At 38.2% G+C, this 16,923-nt stretch overlaps 1 protein-coding gene across 1 annotated transcript in view; it reads right to left on the reverse strand.

Moving 5' to 3' along the window:
- Nucleotides 1-16,923, reverse strand: part of GMPS (guanine monophosphate synthase) — a 53,674-nt gene that overhangs the window by 809 nt on the left and 35,942 nt on the right. The window contains exons 10-15 of the mRNA XM_070406936.1: nucleotides 15,596-15,701; nucleotides 14,547-14,662; nucleotides 10,643-10,768; nucleotides 5,195-5,310; nucleotides 1,396-1,526; nucleotides 348-520 (exon numbers count right to left, since the gene is read on the reverse strand). Of these exons, the coding sequence (XP_070263037.1) occupies nucleotides 348-520; nucleotides 1,396-1,526; nucleotides 5,195-5,310; nucleotides 10,643-10,768; nucleotides 14,547-14,662; nucleotides 15,596-15,701 (768 nt within the window). The remainder of the gene's footprint in view (nucleotides 1-347; nucleotides 521-1,395; nucleotides 1,527-5,194; nucleotides 5,311-10,642; nucleotides 10,769-14,546; nucleotides 14,663-15,595; nucleotides 15,702-16,923) is intronic.

Genomic DNA, 16,923 nt, shown 5'->3' on the forward strand with positions numbered 1-16,923 from the left:
GCCATCAATTCTCATCCTTATTTCCAATAAACTTTTCTTCACTCCTCAGGTTTTCTTCTTTACTTAGAAAATATTATTTGTAAAGTAGAGGTTGGTTGGCAAAATTAAATAAAGTTATAGATTAGAGTTGTTTGGTTCCTCTCCATATGGTAATCAGACATCTAGAGGGTTTTAATATATTTAAGGCCTTTTTCTACTACAGTGTACTGAACAATCATGTGGAGATAAAAAGAGCCTGTCTTCTGAACAGAAAACCAATATCAACATTGTCATAGTCTATTCCACTCGCCATATTATAAAATGTATGAGGCATTGAAAATATACATTAGAAGGAATATATAAATTACCTCTACAGGGATCTCATTGCCAGGTGTTGCAGGTATACCAGTCATGAAATCACTAGTAATAAAGGTTCGAATAACCACAGATCTCTGGCATGAAGGCTGCTTCTGAAGTGGGTCCCGATCAAAATGTAATGGTGTCAAAATCACCGGCATCTGACTGATTTTTCCAGCATAACCTAGAGAAAGGAAGTTAACATAGAGAGCCAATCACCATCCATGGAAAAGCACTGCGACCTAGTTCAATAAAACCCTCCCAGACAATATCTGAAGTCACATACACACACCAGTTAGGACAGCCATTGTGCATTGTTTCCAGCTACTCTCACGGCATTTTAAGTAAACTCAATCACAAATACAAGTAATAAAATTTGACTGTAGTGCTATGATGTAGTGATGACACTATATGTATGTAACGTATACAACATAAAGCCTATTCTTCTAATTCGTGGTAGTTATGGTCTAGAGGAAATACAGTTAGGTTCTTGCAAGCCTCTGGTCACATTTTCATCAACCGATCAGTACATACCTTTTTTTATGTATTTAATATTTATTGCAGATTCATTAACATTGAATTCACAGCCAACAGCACTATAATTCAGGCATGAACAAACCTTGCTAACCTACATATTTTCTCTCTGAGGCACATCACAGCCTTCCTGTGCTTAGAAATCTAGACAGCACCTCAGCACTATGCTTGGGGGACATTTTAAACAGTGAAATCACCAACCAAAAGCATGAAAATGCCAAAAATATGCCACTAAATAGCCTACAAAAAGAACATTTGTTTACAGTAGAACTAGAACAAGAAAGCAGAGTACTGCCTTGTTCAACATCAGTTGCAAGTTGGGCAACTCAAATTTTTTGCCACTCTGCACATGCCTGCACACAGCCAAAGGGTGGATAAGTTTTTTATGAAGGCAACATCATAGAATTATCCATAAACATGAAAGCACCTAAAAATTAAGAATCTTATTATTCTACTAGAAATCACAATGCCAAGCATCCAAATTTTAGTTAGAGCGTGCCGTGATAAGCAACATGAGCAACTTACCGGACTCCCTGAGAATGTTCTGAGCCTCAAAATCAGCTTGGCGTAAAGTACTGAGCACCCCTGTTGTCAAGAAAGTGGGAGTAACATCCGTAGGAGGCTCTTTAACTGGTGGGCCAAATATATAGACAACTCTAGAAGGAGGGAAGAGAAAATTACAGAGAATTACAATTTAGTATGATAAGCAATGCACAAGGAATAACATTCTTTCCATTTATTCTTAGGCCCCTCTCCTACCCACTTCAAATCCCCAAATGGGTTGGTTAGAATATAAAATTATAGAGGGACCTATGTTCCATGTACCTTCCTCAAAGTGTATTCTCTAGAAGACTAATATCTCAGAATGTGCAAAGATATATGTGATTATCATATTCCTCTTTTCATTTAATGTCTTGAGTTAGAGTGTCCCCAATATATCATATCCAACTGGAACCTGTGGTGCAAATAGGATATTTGCAGATGTAATCAAGTTAAGATAACGTCAGGGTGGCCGTTAATCCAATGACTGGGTGTCTTTCTAAAACCAGAGAAATCTGGGAACGTAACACACACAGACAGAAGAGGGCATGTGAGAATTGAGAAGATTGGCGTTATACTGCCACAAGCCAAGGACTGCCACCAAACACCAGAAACTAGGAAGAGGCAGGAAAGGATCCTCCCCTAGAGCCTTCAGAGAGCATGACCCTGCTGACACCTTGATCTTAGACTTTTAGCCTCCAGAATTGTGAGAGAATGAATAATTTCTTGTTTTAGCTTCTCTGTGGTAATGTGTTCCGGTAGCCCCAGGAAATTAATACTCATAAGCTTGGGGAAACAGTGAGTTGAACAAATAAACAGGTTTTTACCACAAAACTTCAGAAATTATAATATGCTAATATGCACTGGAAACATCCAAGATGAGGCTACAATGAATTTCCCAAACTTATTTGACTACTCAATCTTTTTTTCATTTTGGGCAACACTAATCCCAAGGAAAGATTCTCCTTTCCGCTTTATTAAAAATGTAACCAAAATGGACACCAAAACTTGGTATCCTACTAGTTCCTTCTAAAAGGAATAACTCATAAGTGCTTTCAGTAAATATCTATTTGAAAGATATGAAGATACACCACTGCAGATGTTAATAAAAGTAGGGTTTGGAACATAGCTTGAGGAAATTAGGCTCAAACAACTCAAGGGGAATCTTACCACTGTTTGGAGGATCTGTTGTACAACCTTCACTCAGGAAAAAAGAGGCAGTCAGGGTAGAGATAGGAGTGCCACCTCGCTTCCCCATCCCAACTCCAGCCAGCAGGCAACTAATTGTCCCTTTCCCTTAGCCCTATCTGGCTTTAGTAAAGAAAATCAATCTCCCTTGGCAATCTCCCATAGTTAAGTTTAGTTATGCTTTTCTTTTCTTCTTAATATATACTTGGAATAAAGCACACAGAAGAAAACAGTAACAGATCAAAACCACCACTACCACCAACTACTTCATTGCCTCCTCCAAAATATACTGTAGCAGGAAAAAAAGTTTTGTCCCAGAGAAAGTAAGACACATTTCTATTTAGCAACATAGTTCCTAGAGCTCATAAACAATCCTTAAAGGAAAAGGCAAGTAGACAAGAGAATGCCACAACTTGATTTTTTTGGTCTAATTTCTTACAAACAAGAGTGATAATAAATGTGCAGGGATAGGTAGAACAGCCAAACTGGAGCAGTCGCTCTCTCTACAAAGATTCCATCTAATGGCAATGGGGGCCAGGGGGGAGAGAGAGAGACACCAAAAAATGGGAAACAATTTTAAAATGTATTTCTAATTCCTAAAAAGGAGCTTAGCAAAATCTAAAACTTACGAAGACTCTTTCTTTTAAGGGCTTGTTAGGTTCATATTTTAAAATGTAGTAGGTTTATTGTTGTTGCTTATTTGTTAGACATTTTTTATGGGGGATAGGAAAGGAAGGGTTGTGCAAGGAGAGAGAAAAACAGAAGAAAGAAAAGACAGGAAGAGAAACCAGCATATAAAGGACAGAGACTAAGTTTAAACATGGGTGAGTAACCTCGGCAAAAGAAAAAGAGAGGGAGATAAACTGTAAGAATGTACTAATTGCATAGCAAGAGCAGGGGAGTCAAAATTAGGGAAAGGAAATACTCCATTTGACCTCTAAAGTTTAAGTATTAGCATTATTCAGAAGATGAATTATGAGCCATTACTTTAACCAAAACAATTATCTCCATTCAAAAGAGTTAATTACAATCCTAGCCAGTTTGGTTCAGTGGATAGAGCGTTGGCCCATGAACGAAGGGTCCCAGGTTAGATTGCAGACAAGGGCATATACCTCTACTGCAGGTCCATCCCTGACCAGGTTGGAGCACATGCGGGAGGCAACCAGTTGATGTGTCTCTCTCACATCGGTGTTTTTCTCTCTGTCTCTCCCACCTCCCTTCCACTCTCTAAAAATCAATGGAAAAATATCCTCAGGTGAGGATTAACAACAACAACAACAAATAGAGAAGCACCATGATATGCAGAAGGAGTATATGCTATTTGCTAGCCCTTCCCATCTTCCACATACTGATTTCCAAGTAACAAAAATTAAAGCTCTGTGGCTCAAATTGCAGAGCTGCCATGTCTTGGTAGACGAATTCAATCAATAAAAATTGCCTATATAATAAGTAAATAAAAATAGGTATTTACAAACTTACCATTATTTATTTTAAAATTCACTCTTTTTCAGTGTATTAAAGGTGCTTCCTTATGTGGGGGCCTTAGGTTCATCAGAGTAAACCTCTTAATAGGCATATTCCCACCAGTAAAAAACATGGTTTCCCTGTGACTCCTTATCTGGAAGGCCCAACAGCAGGCAGTTGGAGAACAATACACACTCTGCTAGGTAACCACCAATGGAAAGATTTCTAATTTCTGCAGCAAACTTGAATAAACTAAAACATCAAGTAATTATTTTTGGTTGTTAACCACCCAATACCCACTAAAAAATAAAAAAAATAAAAAAACAAGAGTGAACAACTGTGAAATAAGAATACTTAATGAGCAATCTGGCACCAAACAAGCTGAGATTATTGAACTATACAAAGGATAATGTATTGTAAAATAGACAAAAATTATAACTCAGCTATTGATATATCCAACATAAAAATTAATGTGCAAATTAAAGGAAAAATAAATCTGAAAAACTAAATTGAAAATCAATTATACATGTAGTTATTTTAATGATATCTGGCATATGCCTATTTCTTTTCTTTGATTTCCTGATTATTATTAAATTAACTAAGCCCCTAACTTGTAATTCTACAGCCTTCAGATATTTTTTTCAATCCTTTGGAATAAAACATGTTACCATAAAATAGGTAGTGTAAGCTGCTAATTTGGAAGACATGACTTAAAACTGCCTTTTTTAAAGCAGATAAATGCATTGTGTTGAAGAAACAAAACACAAGATATTAAATATCTACTCAATTGTGACCTAAGTAGATATATCTGTATCTACACTTGAGCCTTTTGGTCCTTCAAAAAAACACCTTACCCAGTTGGTGTGGCTCAGTGTTTGAGGGTCAACCCATGAGCCAAGAGGTCACCAGTTTGATTCCATCAGGGCACACATGTCCAGATTTTGGGCTCAATCCCCAATTTGGGGAGTGCAGGAAGCAGCCAACCGATATTTCTCTCTCATTGATGTTTTTATCTCTCTATCCCTCTCCCTTCCTCTCTCTCTAAAGGAATCAATAAAAACATATTAAAAAACAGCAACAACAACTTATCCTTCCATTACACCTTATCCCCTGCTCCCACTGTAGAACAAACCTGTTAATGTTGTGACACATGCGAGGTATAAGCCTAGCCAGGAAAATAAGTGATTCCCAGTCAGGCTCATCTTTACTGGAGATTCCACACACATAACTGTAGGAACGACAATCACCCTGAAAGTAAAAATGCATTCAATAATTTTAATGGTTTTGCAGGTGAGTGGATTAAAAACCTATGGTACATCTACTCAATGGAATACTACACCACTATAAAGAAGAAACTTTTATCATTTGCAACAGAATGTATGGAACTGGAGAGCATTATGCTAAGCCAGTCGGAGAAAAATAAATATCACATGATCTCACTCATATGTGGGATATAATGATCAATATAATTTGATTAACAAGAATAGATCCAGAGACAAATGGCCAGGGGTGGGGTTGCGGTGTTTAGAGAGCAACCAAAGGACTTTGTATCCATGCATATTAGCAAAACCAATGGAAAAAGACACTGGGGCTGGGGCAGTGGGTGCTTGCCCGGGGTGGGAATGGCTGGCTGGAGGGGGGAGGGTCAAGTGGGGAAAAAGGAGACATATGTAAAACTTTAGACAATAAAAAAAAATAATGGTTTTGTTGAAGTCAAAAAATGGACCAGAAAACATTTCATGCATGATGACACCATTAATAGTAATCCTTTTTGAAAAGAAACTTGTTTATAAAAGTATTAGAGGCCTGGTGCATGACATTTGTGCACTGGGGAAGTGGGGACATACCTCAGCCGGGCCTGCACCCTTTAGCAGTCCGGGAGCCGTCAGTCGGACATCCTTAGCGCTGCCACGAAGGCCAGAGAGACTCCCACCACCGTTGCTGCACTCACCAGCCATCAGTCTGGCTTCTGGCTGAGCTGTGCTCCCCCTCTGGGAGTGCACAGACCACCAGGGGGCAGCTCTTGCGTTGAGCGTCTGCCCCCTGGTGGTCAGTGTGTGTGATAGCAACCGGTCGTTCTGCTGTTCGGTCAATTTGCATATTACCCTTTTATTATATAGAGGCTATATGGATACTTCTCTAATGATATAAATAAATCATAAATTTAAATCTCATATTAAATTCTACCTAAATCAGTTCAGACATAAAGTGTCATGGTAATTTTAAGAATTTATTCAACACATGCCAGAAGCCCATTGGGATCTCATTCTAAGTACCTGCCCAAATGTGGGCAGCCAGCACACTTAACTTGGAAGACAAGATCTGCCCATGTTGATTAGGTGAAAAAAGGATTCTTAAGTCAGATAAAAAATAAAAATGAGCTTAAAAAGTTACTAAAAAACAAGTGAATAAAATTGGTTATAATATTAATTCCCCTTTTTTTTGTCCTGTTTAATCCAAGTAATTTTCTTTTTTAAAAAATCAAATTAGACTGAAGTTTTCCCACAGCTGATTTCCACAGCCAGTCGGCCTGGTGGTCAAATCCCTCTAGTGTTAACTACAACAATTAAGGCTTGGCTAGAACAAGACTGCGCACAGAGACCACAAGAGGGTGCACCAAGAAAGCATAAAAGATGTGGAGACAAAAAAACATGACAGAAATGGAGGATATGGAGCTAAGAATCGCAATTTTGAGGGCTTGCCATAAATTTGTGCAGAGCCTCACGAAAACTAATGAGACCCTCGATGCTACGATAAAGAAATTAGAAAGTAAGCATACACGGACTGAAATAAAGAATATTATACCCAATAGCAGACCAGAGGAGCACAAGAATCAAACCAAAGATTCGACAAAAAACACCCAATTGGAAAAGCAAAATGAAAAAAGAATCCGAAAGTGTGAATATAGTGTAAGGAGCCTCTGGGACAGCTTTAAGCGGACTAATATCAGAGTCATTGGAGTGCCAGAAGATGAGAGACAGCAAGATATTGAAAACCTATTTCAAGAAATAATGGCAGAAAACTTCCCCCACCTGGAGAAAGAAATGGACTTACAGGTCCAAGAAGCGCAGAGAACCCCAAACAAAAGGAATCCAAAGAGGACCACACCAAGACACATCATCATTAAAATGCCAAGAGCAAAAGACAAAGAGAAAATCTTAAAAGCAGCAAGAGAAAGAGGCTCAATTACCTACAAGGGAATACCCATACGCCTGTCAGCTGATTTCTCAACAGAAACTTTGCAGGCCAGAAGGGAATGGCAAGAAATATTCAAAGTGCTGAATACCAAGAACCTACAACCAAGATTACTTTATCCAGCAAAGCTATCATTCAGAATTGAAGGTCAGATAAAGAGCTTCACAGATAAGGAAAAACTAAAGGAGTTCATCACCGCCAAACCAGTATTATATGAAATGCTGAAAGGTATCCTTTAAGAAGAGGAAGAAGAAGAAAAAGGTAAAGATACAAATTATGAACAACAAATATGCATCTATCAACAAATGAATCTAAGAATCAAGTGAATAAATAACCTGATGTACAGAATGAACTGGTGACTATAATGAATCAGGGACATAGAAAGGGAATGGACTGACTATTCTTGGGGGAAAAGGGGTGTGGGAGATGCGGGAAGTGACTGGACAAAAATCATGCACCTATGGATGAACTCAGTGGGTGGGGAGTGAGGGTGGAGGGTGGGGTGGGAGCTGGAAGGAGGGGAGTTATGGGGGGAAAAAAGAGGAACAAATGTAATAATCTGAACAATAAAGATTTAAAAAAATAAAAATAAAAATAAATAAATAAATAAATAAAAAGTCAAATTACACTAAAGAGCAATTTTTAAAGAGTCATTAAACTACCCTAATAACCAGTATACTGAAAAAAATGAGAATTTAGGCTACGTGAATGCTAATTTGACAGTATCTATTAAAGTTTAAGATGTACATGCTTTTGCCCTAGCTGGTTTGGCTCAGTGGATAGAGCATCAGCCTGCGGACTGAAGGGACCCAGGTTCAATTCTAGTCAAAGGCATATGCCCAGATTGCAGCTCGATCCCCAGTAGGGGGCATGCAGGAGGCAGCCAATCAATGATTCTCATCATTAATGTTTCTATCTCTCTCTCTTTCTCCCTTCCTCTCTGAAATCAATAAAATATATATGTCTGTAAATATAGATATATATTAAAAAGATAAAAATCATACCCTATATAATAAAACCCTAATATGCAAATTGACCGAACAGCGGAACGACCAGTCGCTATGATGTGCCCTGACCACCAGGGGGCAGATGTTCTATGCAGGAGCTGCCCCTGGTGGTCAGTGCACTCCCCAAGGGGAGTACTGCTTAGCCAAAAGCCAGGCTCACAGCTGGCGAGCGCAGCAGCAATGGCGGGAGCCTCTCCTGCCTCCTCTGCAGGCAGGCAGTAAGAAGCGAGGGGTCCTGGACTGCGAGAGCCCCCGACTGCGAGAGGGTGCAGGCTGGGCTGAGGGACTCCCCCTGCAAGTGCACTAATTTCATGCACCGGGCCTCTAGTAATAAAATAATTGTACATGCTTTTAACCCGAGAAACAGGAAATGAGCTTACAGAAGCACATGAGCAACTGCTTAAAGAAATAAAATATTACTTGCTGAAATGCCTGTAACATTAAAATACTGAAAGCAATTTAAATGCCCATATGTAGAGGAATGATTAAAGTATGATATAACCATATATGGAATACAAGCCAGCAGTTAAGAATAATCTGTAATGGCGTGAAAAGTTCATTATGTTCAGTTAAAAAAAGTGCATCTGTAATTCCCTTTATTGTCTTGTTAAAATAACTGTATCTGGAAGAACACATACAACACAACTGAAGAGCAACAATAGGAAAAATTACTTTTAAATGTACTGCATTTTGATTTTTTCTCCCCAAGTATGGTTTACTTTGGGATTTAGAAAATAAATTTCATTACTACACTAACCGTGAATTAGGACTTTTACTGGGCTTCCAAGGCTCTCCAAAGGCCCAAGAGACCAGAATAAAGTTAAATATCTAACCAAAAAAAGAACTTTCATTTTGATGGAAGAGTAGTGGAACCTAAATAAGCTTCATTTCTTAAAAAGTCACTCATCCAACAAATTCAGGAAAAAGAGTATATATATTAAGTTTTACATGAATAATCTCTAAAACAGTTCATTTTCTTCCATACATAATTCTATTCTTCAAGGCCATTATAAACACATTATCCCAATATCTGACAATCATATCACTAAGCTAAATTATTGACACCTTTTCTGGTTTTCATTTTACTACAAACTCTAACAAAAAAAAAAAACCTTCCTTTTTCACTTGAAGAGCATATAAACAAAGGAGAACTTAATATAATCTAACTAGAGACCCAGTGCACGAAATTCGTAAACTTGGGGGTTGGCGGGGTCTCTCAGCCCGCTCCCCCTGGGAAGCAGGCCTAAGCCGTCAGTCAGACATTCTTAGCACTATGCAGAGGCGGGAGAGGCTCCCACCACCACTGCTGCACTCGCCAGCTGTGAGCCTGGCACTGACCACCATGGGGCAGCTCCTGCATTGAGTGTCTGCCCTCTGGTAGTCAGTGTGCATCATAGAAACCAGCTGTTCCACGGTAAGGCTGAAACCGGCTCTCCAACATCCCCCGAGGGGACCCAGATTGCAAGAGGGAGCAGGCCAGGCTGAGGGACCTCACTGGTGCACAATTGGGGCTGGGGAGGGATGTGGGAAGTTGGCCAGCTGGGGAAGGACCGCAGGAGAGTTCCAGGGTGTATCTGCTTAGTCCTGATTGGCTGGACTCCAGCAGCAAGCTAACCTACCAGTCGGAGCGTCTTCCCCCTACTGGTCAGTGCACATCATAGCGACTGGCCAACCGGTCGACTGTCTGCCCCCTGGTGGTCAGTGTATGTCATAGCGAGCGGTTGAGCAGCCTTCACATATCATTAGCATATTACACTTTGGTTGGTTGAACAGACAACCAGACAACCGGACACTTAGCATATTAGGTTTTTATTATATAGGAATACGAATAGCATTATAAAAGTAAAAACTATATGATCCTCACATGCTTTTACAATTGGAAAGACAGAACAATAAATACACAAATGTCATTTGTACATTATCAAAGCTAAAAGAGAGAAGACATAAAAGAAATAGACCACTAGTTTAAGAAATACACAAGTTGAGAATGAGACCTAAGTGGTGGATAACGTTCATCAGGGGGCCTTCTTGCAATTAAAAACTTCTAAAGCAATAGTACATTTCATACCAAGAAGGATAAATGAGAACATGACCTCTTGGTGACTATCCTTCAAGGCAGAAGCAAGCAAGCAAACCCTAAAGCAAGTCATTCTTTGAATTTTTACTTTTGGTTAGAGATGACAGATGTTCCAAAACTACAAGATCTCAGCCTGAATATTGAGTTCCTATAATCTTGTTCACTCCATAAATATTATATAAAACATTACCTTTTTACATATTTTCATATTTTATTTCCCTAAATCATTCCTATTTGAACAATAATGAAAAGAACATCTGCAGAAAGTCATGTCACAGGGCAATGGATTCACACAACTCACCTGCACACCTACAGTTTTAATTGGCAACAGAAAGGCATTCAGTGAATGCAGACTTGTAATTTGCATCAGTTTCTCCTGGTCCTCTTCTGTTGTGCAGGCTTTGACTCTTTGTAATAGCGTATGCGGCTGGAAAAAAAACACACACAGATATTTCTTAAGGCTTCAAGAAATAAGGTACTCACTCTTTTGGGATCTATTACTATCTTAGATATCTACATTTACTGCTTTATAGCAATAGATCCTATTGGGCATCTCTCTTTGACTTGTGTGTACTATGCAGTATAAATCCTAACCCTGTTTTTATTCTTTTAGAGTTCCCCTTAAATGTTATCATGCATATTTAACAAGAGAATCTCTCTAACCACTTGGCAAACAATGCAAGCATATTTAAATGCTTTAACTCCAATCAATCCCCTTGTGGGTTTACATGTTATTTTAACTACATATTATTGTAATATTTTAAAAATAAACACCAATAATTATAGATCATTACTTTTATTATATATTCCATGTTTGCTTGAATGTTACCATTTTCTTTTCTTTGTTTACCATTTTCTTTACCATTTTTTTTTTGTTTACCATTTTCCATTTTCTTTTGTTTACCATTTTTTTCTTGCATATCAGACCTTTCTTCTGAGATCCTTTTGCTTCTCCTAAAGTCAGCCCTTTAAAACAGTGGTTCTCAAAAAATAAAATAATAAAATAACAGTGGTTCTCAAGCCTCACTGTACACTCAAATTACTTGGTATAATCAGGTTCTATCTTGGATTAAATAAGAAATTCAAGGAAGAAGGGGTCCAAGCATAGTATACTTCAAAAGCTCCCCCAACCCTGGCCAGTGTGGCTCAGTTGATTAAGTGTTGTTCCATGCAACAAAAGGTCAATAGGATTTGATTCCAGGTCAAGGCACATTCCCAGGTTTCCAGCTGGATCCCCAGTAGGGGGGCATGTAGCAGGAGGCAACCAGTCTATATTTCTCTCTAAAATTAATAAAAACATACTAAAAAAAAAAAGCTGCCCCAGGTGATTCTAATACACAGCCAAGGGGTGTGTATACTGCACTGTTGGTAGTAAACTGTGTTTATCTGAAAATGTCTCTATTTTGCCCTACTTTTAGCAGACAGTGTATCTGTTCACTATTGTTCACCATTATTTTCTCTTGGAACTTTGAAGTCTTCTTGCTTTTACTACTGCTTTCTGTATACTAGTCTTTTCTTTGTAGAGTAAAACCACCTTTCCTCTGCAGCTGCTTTGTCTTTGGCAGAATGCAGTTTTGCTAGGTATGCCAACTCGGTATCAAATTCTCTTCATTTATTCCGATAGCAATGTGTTACGTTCTCCTGAATCTCAGGCATGGTTTCAAATAGTTTCAACCAGTGTGGAGAAATCCAAATACTTTTGTCTATTACCTTCTTCTGAAAATATGTTAAAGATGACCTTCTCATTCTATCTTAACTTCTATCCATTGTTCTGATTTCTGGATAATTTCTTAACATCTTTCTAAAGCTGTTTAATTTCAGCTATTATTTTCATTTCTACAATTTAATTTTTTAAAAACTGCCCAGTCATTTTTTATACACTTATCATATACCTTATTCTTATTATCTGCTGCTTCTCTTAATTTTATGTCCTTTATATTATCTATCTGCTAATCCCAGTATTTGAAGCGTTTGAGGGTTTTCTGATAGTTTCCACTAGCTCTCATTCATGGAGTCCTTTTTCTATAAATATTTTGTAATTTTTTTATTGTAAGCTCATATTTGCTAGAACTGTATCTATGGGAATTCTTTGAGGCCTGCTTGAAGATATTCCAAAGAGTAAATTAATTTACATTGCTTCTTGCCTGACACTTGGAAGCACTACCAACCAAGGTCCACTTTAAATAAGAATTAACTTCTCAGCTTGCAGGTTTTCAGACAACACAGGTTATGAATTTAGGCACCAAAACTACAGATGGACTGGAAGGCTTTTCCATTCATCCTCAATTGGACCTGAAATAATCCCCCTTGTTTTCTTTTAACAGATATAGAGTATTCTAAAACACCTTTTCAGAAAATAAACAAATGGAACTACATCAAAATAAAAAGCTTCTGTACAGCAAAAGAAACCAACGAAACAACAAGAAAGCCCACTGCATGGGAGAACATATTTGCCAATGTTATCTCCAATAAGGATTTAATCTCCAACATTTACAGGGAACTCATACAACTTAACACTTGGAGTGGGGGAAACGAGTTAAGTCGGCTCGCGTGAATTGCGCATACTCCGCGGGAGCCGTCTTAACTCGGTTCATATAGATTTGCGGTGGAGTGCGGGAAACGTGTAAACTCGGGCCGATTGTAACTGCGTATTACCAAATATTTGTTTGTAATCCACCCTTTTGGTGGATGGAACAAAACCAAAAGACAGAGCCATCTTATATTTTGGCGGGAAATTCACCCGCACTCCAAGTGTTAACTCGGTTCATATAGATTTGCGGTGGAGTGCGGGAAACGTGTAAACTCGGGCCGATTGTAACTGCGTATTACCAAATATTTGTTTGTTTGCCGTTCACAAAGATACCTACCTGCGTATGCGAACCGTTTCATACCCATTGGGGTAATAGGTATCATAAAAATCCCTGATTTTGCGCGGGAAACCTAAATAATTGCCCGCGCCATCTTATATTTTGGCGGGAAATTCACCCCACACCGGAGTGTTAACAAAAGGAAGATAAACAATCCAATCAAAAAATGGGCAAAGGACCTAAATAGTACTTTTTGGAAGAGGACATATGGAAGGTCAAAAGACACATGAAAATATGCCCAAAGTCACTAATCATCCAAGAGATGCAAAAATCAAAACAACAATGAGGTACCATCTCACACCTGTCAGAATGGCTATCATCAACAAATCAACAAATGACAAGTGCTGGCGAGGATGCGGAGAAAAAGGAACCCTCATGCACTGCTGGTGGGGATGCAGACTGGTGCAGCCACTGTGGACAACAGTGGTTTCCTCAAAAAGTTAAAAATGGAACTCCTATTCAACCCAGTAATCCCACTTCTAGGAATATATCCCAAGAAACTAGAAACACCAATCAGAAAGGATATATGCACCCCTATGTTCATAGCAGCACAATTTATAATAGCTAAGATTTGGAAACAGCCTAAGTGCCCATCAGCAGATGAGTGGATGAAAAACTGTGGTACATCTACACAATGGAATACTATGCTGCTATAAAATGGAGGGAACTCCTACCATTGCAACAGCATGGATGGACCTGAAGAGCATTATGCTAAGCGAAATAAGCCAGTCAGAGAAAGATAAATATCACATGATCTCACTCATTTATGGAATGTAATGAAGAACATAAACTGAACAAAAATAGATCCAGAAACAAAGAAATACCAAACGGACCATCAAACATCAGAGGGAAGAGATCAACCAAAGGACCTGTATGCATGCATATTAGCATAACCAATGGACATGGACCCTGGGGTGGTGGGGGCTTGTCCTTGGGGGTGGGAGTGGCCAGGGAGGGGTGGATGGGGGAAAAAGGAGACATCTATCTATATCTATCTATATAAAATCTAATATGCAAATCGACCGAACGGCGGAACGACCGGTTGCTATGAGGCTCACTGACCACCAGGGGGCAGACACTCAATGCAGGAGCTGCCCCTGGTGGTCAGTGCGCCCCACAGGGGAGCGCCGCTCAGCCAGAAGCCGGGCTCATTGCTGGCGAGTGCAGCGGTGGTGGCGGGAGCCTCTCCTGCCTCCTCAGCAGTCAGACATCCCCTGAGGGCTCCCGGACTATGAGAGGGCACAGGCCGGGCTGAAGGACCCCCCCCGCCCCGCCAAGTGCAAGATTTTCGTGCACTGGGCCTCTAGTAATATACCAGTATAAATCCAACATAATTACCTTCTTAACACTTGCAGAGAAATCAGCTACTATTTTCAAAATGTTGTTGGTTTCAGGAAAGTCCTTACAAATGTAAGGTTCTTCAGCACATATTACTCTAATTGCCAGACCAGGACCTAAAGTGAAAAGTAATAATTTAAAAATTATTTTGAAATTTTAATATAAAAATGTCACTACTCCCAAAATATAAAACCCTTCCAAAAATTAATATCCATGTGCTGTGCCATTTCAAGGTTTTCTTTCCAGTTTTACTGACCGGAAAATTTATTATTTTTTATATAGTTGCTATATCACCATTGCAAATAGTTTCTATTGTGAGGATCAAATAAGACAGTATTTGTAAAATATGCAGCAAAATGCCTAGCACATACCAGCACTCAAGAAACGTGAACTATTACTTTTTTTAAATTTCATTAAACCATTTTCTCAACTTATCACCAAATACTGAGAGCTAGAAACTGAAGTACAAATCTTGCCCAAATTCAAGAACTCATTTAAAAAACAAGATTCTCAATCCCAACTTTAAACAAATATCACCTCTGTTTTTCTATATGACAAAATAACTATTTCATCTGACTATTCTTTATTTGCTCATAAATTAGTTACATATGGCCTGTGCAAAGAAGTGGTTCAGCCATTCAGATAAATGACCCATGGCAAAAGGATTTCAGAGAACCAAGTTTTAACCCTGTCTTCCATCATGGTATCATAGAAAGAATATACAAAATCCCAGCTCTGACACCGATAATTGTGTGGCAATGTTATTAAAATATTTCGATGCCTTGGTTTTCTCATCTGATGGCAAAATGATATGTCATCATATAATTTTGGTATGGTATATTTAAATATAAATACAATGGAAAATAACTACTTAATAAAATGAAGTATATACACTAGACACTAAAAAAATGTTTATTCCCTACACACCTTTTTCTTTCTCTCAAGTTACATTTTCCTTGTGATAACAAATTCTTTCAAAATTGTCTGAATTGATTTTTCTTCAACACGAAGGTCTAAGAACAAATCAAACAATTCCATTTTAATTTTACCTGGAAATGGATGCCTGGAAACTAACTCTTCTGGAAGTCCGAGTTCTCTGCCTAAAACTCTCACTTCATCTTTATGAAAATCTTTCAGAGGTTCTATTACTTTCCCCTATATAAGGGGGAAAAAACAATTAGTACAAACTAGTAACCAAAATCACATGGAAACAAAGGGTAATAAATTATTGGCTTTCCCTATTGTCTTTTACCTCAGATTTAAAAATCAGTTTTTAAAACTTCGTTTCCTCCTGTATGCTTATAGGCATTAGATAAACATTTCGGTGATCTTATTTCTCTTTGAAACACATTTTAAATATAAACCTTTTAAATATAAATAAATCAAAGCAAACCTTCCCTTTTCTCTGATATAGTTTTTGTTAGAATACAAGGCAAATTAAATATATACTAGTGTTTCAAAATAAAACTCTCCAAATGATGCCATCAAGAAAGTGAAAAGACAACACAGAAGGTAAATCATGTATCTTACAAAAGACTTGTAACTAGAATATATAAGAACACTTACAATTCAATGAAAAGATAAACAAACCAATTTAAAAAGGGGAAAAATATCTGAATTGATATTTCTCCAAAGAAGATATACAAATAGCCAATAAGCACAGGAAAAGGTATTTAGCATCATTAGCTATTAGGGAAATACAAAACAAAACTACAATGCATTACCACTACACACTAAGATGCACAAAATAAAGAGACATAATTCACAGCCTTATGATAGCTACTACCAAAACAACAGAAAATAACAAGTGTTGGCAAGGTGTAGAGAAATTAGAACTCTTGGCATTGTTAATGGGAATGTAAGATGGTGTAACCACTATGAAAACATGAAGGAAACCTCAAAATATTAAAAATAGAACTACATGATCTTGCCCAGACAGAGTGGCTCAGTTGGTTGACCAATGTCCCATGCACCAAGAGTTCACCAGTTTGATTCCCAGTCAGGGCACATGCCTAGGTTGCAAGCTCAATCCCCACTTGGGAGCATGTAGGAGCGCAGCCGATCAATGTTTCTCTCTCTCTCTCTCTCTCCCCCCCCCCTCTTTTTTTTTTTCCAAAAAATATTAATGAAACATTTAAAAAAAAAAAAAAAAAAAAACAACTACATGATCTAGCAATCCCACTTCTTGGTATATATCCAAAAGAACTTTGAAAGCAGGGTCTACCAGAGATATGTGCAAACCCAGATTCATAGTATAATTTACAATAGCCAAAAGTGGAAGTAACCAAAATGTCCACTGACAGATCGATGGATAAACAAAATGTGTATATACATACAACAGAATATTATTCAGCCTTAAAAAGGACATCTTAACATG

This window comes from Myotis yumanensis, unplaced genomic scaffold, assembly GCF_028538775.1.
Source record: "Myotis yumanensis isolate MYYU_CA2020_CCGP unplaced genomic scaffold, mMyoYum1.0.hap1 SCAF_2, whole genome shotgun sequence".
NCBI lineage: Eukaryota > Metazoa > Chordata > Mammalia > Chiroptera > Vespertilionidae > Myotis > Myotis yumanensis.